Genomic DNA, 8,423 nt, shown 5'->3' with positions numbered 1-8,423 from the left:
GAAACTCCCTTTCTTTCTCCCTCTCTGTATGTTTTGCTTGAAAGTTTGGACTAATCTCCTTTATGTGGGTGAAAAGTATCCATTCAGCAGCAGAGAGAGAGAGAGAGAGTAATAGAAGAAAATAGAGTTTTCATTGATAATATGAAGGACGAAGATGCTCTATGATTCTTGTGATCTTGTGTTATGATGGGTGTATTGCCCATTCATTGTGCCAAGTCATACAATGCGTGGTTATGGTTTGGCGACAGAGCTGCTGGACCGTATCCATGTCTTTCAACTTACAACTTCTCTTCCTTCTCACACCAAATTAAAGCTTGGTTCATGATTTAATAATGTAACGACCCAAGGAAAAATGCTAGCCAGATCTGCTTTATCATCTTAAAAGGACTAGTCAATTTGAAGTTTTCATAGAATCCCTTATAAAGTTCAGTTTCACCTAATAATTAGATAATGTGGGATTTAACACTCATGACTATCTCTTATAAACCACTCACTCTATGTATCTTTTCTCAATATGAGATTTGGGTGTTTCAAGCTCCCCTCCTTAAACACCTAATAATTAGATAATGTGGGATTTAACACTCATGACTATCTCTTATAAACCACTCACTCTATGTATCTCTTCTCAATATGAGATTTGGGTGTTTCAAGCTCCCCTCCTTAAACCCCTGACGTCCTCGTCAGGGCCAGGTCATGCGGTACTCTAATACCACAAGACCTGACGTTATTAGGTGGCTCTGTTACCATTTGTAACGACTCAGAGAAAAGCGCTAGCCAGATCTGCTCCATCAACTTAAAATGACTAGTCAATTTAAAGTTTCTTTAGAATCCTTTATAAGGCCTAGTTTCACTTAGTAATTAGGCAATGTGAGACTTAGTATTCATGACAATCTCTCTTATAAACTACTCACTCTATGTATTTCTTCCCAATATGAGATTGAAGTGTTACAAATAATGTCAGACGAAAGCTTAGATAAGCTATTAGCAAGTGTATTCTTGCAAGAAATTTGTCTTAATGCAACCCATGCAATCTTTGTACGTTAGAGAAATGCTAGGAGTACTTAAACTTTTTTACAAAGAGAAGCTTACAAACTAACATGGAGCCTCATGAGAGGCTCCACATCAGCTTAATATTAAAATAAGTTAAAATAAATATTATTACATAGACAAAAATACCTTTTTATCTCCTGTTGAACCCACCTTGTTAGAAACCATCACACCGCTGGAAACTCAGCACGCCGGCCACCACGACTCTGACCCCGACCATCGGAAACCTAGCACCCTGACCCATTGAAACCCAGCACCCTAGACAATCTCGGACTTGACTGCGACCTCAACCAAGCTTCTGGTTGAGGAAGGGCCAGATCTTGGCCAGCCAGCTGGGATCTGACAGTTCTGGTCGGGGATGGGCCGGATCCCAGATAGACGGCCAGGATTCGACCGTCCTAGCCGGGAACGACCAAACGACGCCACTGGAGTGATATGAAATTGACGCTTGGCCGAGGAACGATCCGTTCGTGGCTGGATGACTCCACTGGAGCAAGTCGGAAACTCTGAACTGGCCGTCTGGTGAGATGTCCCATCTTTTTCCTTGTCTCTTGTCAAATGGATGGTCCTGATTGGAGAAATCAGTCGGTCTGTTTTTGTTTTTGGTTGAAGGAACATAGGACTTTGGGTGGTCTTGAAATAATGGTTTTTGTTAAAAGAGCATTTTCGTCTTTAGGTATAATGCCATGTCAGTTTATAAAGTTTCCTTTGTAAAATTTTTTGTACCCTTAGCATTTCTCTTGTATGTTATCCTATTTGCACTTACACTGGTAGATTTTTGAATTCTTTGAGGCTTATTTAGCTGTAATAAAAAGGTCTCCAGTAGAGCGTTTAGCATTGTAGTGTGAAGTAGTGCTGAAAACTTCGATTTGGTCTTTTCTTTGGATAAAGTTCTCTTGGGCAAAAAGTCTTAAAATAGATTGATGGTGGACTTGCTGAACGTCTAGCCCATGTATGTTGGCCATGTAAGCTCCTCCTTGTCGTTGAACCTTAATGAGAAATTTATCGTAAGTGCTAGCCAATTACCATATGACTGTATAATGAAGAATGTTTAGGCCTTTTGAGATCGTTGGACTAGTCCTTGTAGACAGGGGCGGAGATAGCTTTTACGCTTTGGGGGTTCAAATTGAAAAAAAATAATTTGGGGGCCAAAACTACAAGTTTTTTAAAGAATAGGGATAAAAATTATATATATATATATTTTTTTTTAGATTTTTTTTTTTTTTTGGGGGGGAGCCCTTTGGCTTGGGGGGGCCATAGTGTGGCTCCGCCCCTGCTTGTAGAGAAGATGAATCATGGTTGGAACCCGACTCTGGTACGCATTCTATTGTGGGCCATAAACCTAGTAAAATATGACATGAGAAATAAATCCAATAAAATGTGAGATTATTGATAAAAAATTTTGTGGGCTCTTTTTAATAAAATTTTAGCCCAAAATTATGATTTAGTTTGCATTGAACTCTAACATCGTGCAATGTGGACTGAGAGCAAAACGTCAAAGCAATGACACACCTAGAGATCCATGTGATAAGATCCCAAATCTTAGGCTGAACCAACTAACTTAGCAAGAGAATTACTATTATCCAACGTTAGTGGCGAGATTATACGATAAAATATTATCATGTCGGGTTTTCTCACGTGCTGGCAAACGCCACTTGTTGACTGCTCACTTCCTTGTCTTATTTGAGTTCTTTCTTTACTCTTTCCCTCTTCGCTCTGAGAAAGTGAGAGTAAAGAGAGAGAGAGAGAGAGAGTATGGAAGAGGAACAGTTGGACTATGTTCTGGTGCCATTGGGTCTATTTCTGTTTGGCTTATACCACGTCTGGCTTCTCTTCACTATCTATCGCTTTCCCAGACGAACAGTCATTGGCCTCAATGCCGAGTCTCGCCACCAGTGGGTCTCCTCCATGATGACAGTTAAGTTCCTCTTCTCTCTCTCTCTCTCTCTCTCTCTCTCTCTCTTTCGTATGTGTAGTTTTAAGCTTTAATTGGTAGTTGTGGCTTTCGTTACTTGATAGATTGTTACCTTAATGGCATTATCCATGTATTGGGTACCATAACTGGATCCACCATGCTTTAACTTACCTTAAGAAAAAAAGATAAGTACTTTAAAAGAAATTTTTGTTGTTAGGGAAGACCCATTTGTTGTTCAGCATATGATTGTGGTATTAAAGGGTGGAGATGGTTGGCTTTTTTTGGACTGTGTGCTATGATTCAGTGGTCGTGCTTCCTCTTGAGGAGAGAGTTTTGTTTGGCTTTAAAGGTGGCCTTGCAATTGTAGGAATTTAGTTATTTTAAGGCTGAGAACCATTAGAAGAAATTGATGAATATGGGTCCTGCCAGTAGATGATTTGGACCCCTAGACTAGGCAGAAAGGAAGAAGCAAGCTTTGGAACCACTCTTGATATTGTTATTGTGAGATTTGTAATCCGTCTCCCAGGAAAAAGTAGTAGAAGAAGAAAGAATAAAGAGAGAAAAGCAAGATTTATAAACCACCATATTTGGATTGTGACATTCCATAAGGTCATATGCTGCATAATGGTCTCCAGATGAGGATTCTGTAGCCTCCCAAGTACCATTAATATCATATCCTGGTGGAGGAAGTCAGTAAACTGTTGCAGATAAAGAAGAAACATAAACTTATTGGTGACTCATTTGGAAGAGAAATTCTCATGTAGAAGGATAAGCAAAATCTGTCACAAGGGTGAGAATCCATGCTTGCTGCAGCAGCAGGAATTTCTGAAGGAAAAAAGGAAATAAGTAAAAAAGAGGCGAACTCTTTTTGGCCAATCTGATGTAAGTGTATCTTTTGAAACAGGAGTTTTTAAATGAGACTTCAATGGAGTTTAACTGAGCTAGATGAATTATTCAATTGATTTTTCTGGCCAGAGGTGAAAGGAAAACTAGTCAACAAAAGAGAAAGAAAACGGAATCTTTGTTTTTAATTGCAGCTGGCAGAAAAAGAGGCAAACTTTAAATGCATTTCTGTAAATCCAATTTATATTCAGAAGATGTAAGAGCAGACCATTTGAGATGTATTTTTCTTCCAAAGCTACGCTGGTTGGAATAGTTTCTTTATGATTCTTGGATATGCTTGGCCAATTTGGAGGGACTTTGTAGAGGGTAATAGAGGCTTTTTCTCGGCTGATGGAGGAGGCTTCTATTTGTGATAAAAATTCCCAGTTCCATCCTAGTTGCTCTCCTATCAAGCTGACTCACTCGTGCTTTGCGGAAGAATTGCTTCTTTTCTCCGTGGCTAAATTGCAAACTACTCAACGTTTGAAGAAAGTTTCTGGCAGAGTTTGCTTCTATGTCAGTTTTTGAATCCTAATCCTTCCAGAAGCTCCTTCTCTTGTTCTGGTGTTTCTGAGGGGCTGAGAATTAAAATTGCGGGAGTGTCTTCAAATGAGTGAGGTGTCTTTGCCTGTTAGATATCTTGGGGTGCCCTTGATTTATGCTAAGCTTCCGACCAGAGATTGTGAGGTTCATGTTTAGAAAATTTCTAGGAGGATTGAGTCTTGGTTGTCGAAACATTTATCGTTTGCTGGCAGAATTGATATCCTCGTTGTTGGTTAGTATTCAATCTTACTGGACTAGTGTCTTCATCTTACCTAAGAAACTTGTTAGAATTTCGGAGCAGAAATTTAATCGGTTCTTGTGGAATAGGGGGAGTGATGGTCCTGCTCGGGCTAAGGCTTCCTAGAATTCTGTTTGTGTTCCTAAGGATGAAGGAGGTTTGGGGTTGAGGAGGATTGAGGATTGGAATAGGGCAGCTGTCTTGAAGTTTGTTTGGTTGTTTTTTACTAAGGCTGGGTCTTTGTGGGTAGCTTGGTTAGGGTAATTTGGTGAAGGGGAAGTGCTTTTGGAAGCTTAAGGTTCCCCAAAAATTTTCTTGTTGCTAGCGGTAGATTTTGAAGAGTAGCGATGTTGCCAAACAATTCATTCGGTTTATGGTGGGAAAAAGTTCTTCCATCTTCGTTTGGTTGGATTGTGGTGGCATCCAAGTAAGATTTTTGTGGATAAGTTTGGCTCTAGGGTGGTGTATGATGCTATTCTTGAAGCTAAATTAGCTTCAGTTATGCAAGGTAAAGGGTGGAATTGGGGTCCTGCTCGTTTTGAGGCTCTTGTACATATTCAAAGTCAGTTGTCGAGTATTCAATTTATTGATGTTGATAAAGCGATTTGGGTGACTTCAAAAAATTTGAAGTATTCTTGTAACGTTGCTTGGGAAGACATTAGAAACAAGAAACCTAAAGTTGAGTCGTGGAGTTTGGTTTGGTAGGGCTTAGCTATCCCCAAACAAGCTTTCATCCTTTGGCTTGTCTTTCGACATGGCCTTTCTACTGGGGAAAAACTGTTCGGTTGGGGATATGGGGGGGATGTCTCTTGTTCTTTTTGTCGTGGTTGTATTGAGTCTGTTGACCACTTATTTTTTAGATGGGGCTTTAGTGCTCGGTTATGGAAGGACCTTTTGAGGAAAAATAGTATGCTGGATCCTCCTGTTGATTGGGCTGAGGTTGTTTCTCTTGGCATAAGGGACTGGAGGGGTGTTAGCTTGAGAGCTACTGTGACGTCCCACATCGTCTAGGTATAGGAATGAGGATGTGCTTATATGTATATTCACACCCTACTTGACACAACGTGTTTTAAAGGTATGATGGTTATAAACCTATTATAACTTCATAGTTAATTATGTTTATGCGAGAGTAATACTAGGATGTGTGACCTCTTGGAAAGTTTGGTTTGGGGAGTCAAAAGCAGACAATATTGTGTTGTTGAGAGGTCGTTACAAATGGTATCAAAACCATTGCCTATCTTGAGATGGAGGGAGCGTGCAAAAGCCCATGAGGGTCACCAAAAGGCACTTATTGGGACGTAAGAATGGCATGATCTCATGAGGGTCGCTAGCGGGGACACTGGGACTCTAAGAGGGGGTGATTGTGACGTCCCATATCGCCTGGGTATGGGAATGAGGATGTACTTATATGTATATTAGCAGCCTTCTTGACACAATGCGTTTTAAAACCGTGATAGCCATGAACTTATCAGAATTTTGCAGTTAAGCGTGTTTATGCGGGAGTAATACCTGGATAGGTAACCTCCTGAGAAGTCTAATTCGGGGGAGTCAAAAGCAGACAATCTTGTATCGTTGGGGGTGGGTCGTTACAGCTACTTTGTGTAAGTTGAGTTTGGTTGCAGTGGTTTATATCATCTTTGACTGCAAAGGAATGCTATCTATCATGGCAATACTCCTAGATCTGAAGATCAGATTTTGAATGCTGTGATTTTGGATGTCAAGCATAGAGTTAATTGTAAAGGGAGGTCCAAAATTGCTGCTTCTAATATTGTTCTTTGTGAAAATTGGGGTCTTGAATTGGATATTCTGCACTGTTAGCGGGTTTGTTGTCTGCTTTAGTGCTTGTTCTTAGTTTGTTGGTCTGTTGGTTGTGATTTGGGTCCTTTTGTTGGGTTTCTAGCTTTTTGGTAGTTTGAGGTTGTATTTTTGCTGTGGTTGTGAAATAATAATTCATTCATCCCCAAAAAAAAAAAAAAAAAAAAAAAAATTCTGTCTTCAGAAAATTCTTAATTCTTGTCATTCATTGCAGTTTATGGTAGACTTATAATTCCTTGGATCTAATAGTGATGATTATTAAGAATATAAGGAAAAATGTTGAAGAGGAACATTTTTAAGAAGAGTGATAACTTGATTATTATCAAATAGAAATAGCTAATGACACACTTTTAGTCACATGTAAACAACAGGAATCACATATCAAAATGATGCCTTAGGAGTGTTGGATCCTTCTTTGACTGTTTTTATATGATCAAACTACAGAGATGGTGATGATAACACTTCGAATGTGCCAGAGGTATGATAGTTCTGAGTGTATGATAACAGTTTCTGGCTCCAGTTTCAACCTGATGATGTAAATATTGAATTCCAATACTTTTTTTGAAAGCTGACACTAATTTAAGAGTGGATATTAGCATTGAAGTGTTGGTCCTTTAGTTTTAGTATTGACATTTTTCGAGAATTGACTCCACTGCATTCTTCTCAGGACCCCTTGAAGAATGGTGTTTTGGTAGTTCAAACAATTCGCAACAACATAATGGCATCCACACTATTAGCAACAACAGCTATTACTCTCAGTTCACTAATCGGTGTTTTTGTGAGTAGCAAATCAGAGTCTAGCAGCGCATCTTCAGAATTGGTTTACGGGAATAAGACTTCCATCATCTCTTCAATCAAGTACTTTTCTATCTTGCTCTGCTTCCTTCTTGCCTTCCTTTTCAATGTACAGTCTATAAGATATTATGCCCATGTTAGCTTCTTGGCCACTGTGCCTACGTGGAAAGACAATAAAGAGTCTATTGAGTATGTTGCAAGAAACTTGAATCGAGGAAGCTTCTTTTGGTCCCTTGGGTTGCGAGCATTCTACGTGTCATTCCCTCTCTTCCTCTGGATTTTTGGTCCCATACCCATGTTCATTTGTTGTTGCATGATGTCATGTATACTCTATTTCTTGGACACCACTAGCAATTTTACACAGCATCTTCACAGCCACTCAATCAGAAGACAGGTTACCAAAAGCAATGATGCGGAATTAGCTGGTGACTTATCGTAAGTTCTGCTGGAAACTGCCTAATAATGTTATAGATGTTATAGTTGATAACTGTTTGTTGTACTCTAAGAGACCAAATCATATATATATATATATATTGCTTTAGAATTGAATTTCTGTAGGTTGTTTCAATAGATATGCCATGTATGTGTGTGTGTGTGTTTGGATTCTTATTTTGGGAAATGTAGTTTGAAAACCTTTGAGGAATTCTTATTATGTTTTGCATTAGTAGTTTGAATTGTTTGGTTAACTATGTGGAACTATTATTCATGCACAGAAGTGCAAATGTCAATATCCCAGAGAGAAACAACACAGTAAATTTTAGATGTGGTTTTAGTGGTTGAGAGTATTTGTGCAACTTGCCTGCTTTGGAAGTTTTTCTGGTAAAGAAAAGAAAGTTAATGTAGGAATCCTTGACACCATGTCAGGCATTGGAAGCTTATATTTTTGGCTTAGCACGTTAAACTATTATTTTTGCTTTTGGAAGGACATGATAGAAGTGATAATTACCAGCAGTTATTTGAAGATGCTGGGAGGATAATGAATTATAGATATATTGTCGTTTCTGCCATTACTTTTTAATGTTTAAGACGAGGATTAATTTTCTCTTCTGCTAAATCTGTCGTTCGCTATGTGAGTTGTTGATTTCCTGATTATTGGCTGTTTCAATTATGATTTCTACAGTAGAAAGCACTTTAATTGAGTTATGCACTGATCTATATTAAATATAAGACATCTACCATCAATTGGCT

At 38.9% G+C, this 8,423-nt stretch overlaps 1 protein-coding gene across 2 annotated transcripts; it reads left to right on the top strand.

The window, feature by feature from the left end:
* Positions 1-2,736: 2,736 nt before the first annotated feature.
* Positions 2,737-7,784, top strand: LOC133867338 (uncharacterized). 2 transcript variants are annotated; one of them, XM_062304070.1, is made up of 3 exons: positions 2,737-2,964; positions 7,108-7,298; positions 7,377-7,784. In XM_062304070.1, the coding sequence occupies exons 1-3, from the start codon at positions 2,803-2,805 to the stop codon at positions 7,672-7,674; spliced, it is 651 nt and encodes a 216-aa protein (XP_062160054.1). In that variant the 5' UTR covers positions 2,737-2,802; the 3' UTR covers positions 7,675-7,784. The 2 variants fall into 2 exon arrangements, with proteins under 2 accessions (XP_062160054.1, XP_062160053.1); XM_062304069.1 differs by having other exon boundaries at positions 2,740-2,964; positions 7,108-7,784.
* Positions 7,785-8,423: the final 639 nt, after the last annotated feature.

This window comes from Alnus glutinosa, chromosome 4 (genome assembly GCF_958979055.1).
Source record: "Alnus glutinosa chromosome 4, dhAlnGlut1.1, whole genome shotgun sequence".
Classification (NCBI taxonomy): domain Eukaryota; kingdom Viridiplantae; phylum Streptophyta; class Magnoliopsida; order Fagales; family Betulaceae; genus Alnus; species Alnus glutinosa.
Note: the sequence above shows the minus strand (reverse complement) of the source record. Positions and strands in the feature narration are given on the sequence as shown.

Coding starts and splice junctions, on each gene's coding strand:
- LOC133867338 (XM_062304069.1), top strand. CDS start 2,803: ATGGAAGAGGAACAGTTGGACTATGTTCTGGTGCCATTGGGTCTATTT. Junction 2,965..7,107: donor GGGTCTCCTCCATGATGACA/GTTAAGTTCCTC, acceptor CATTCTTCTCAG/GACCCCTTGAAGAATGGTGT.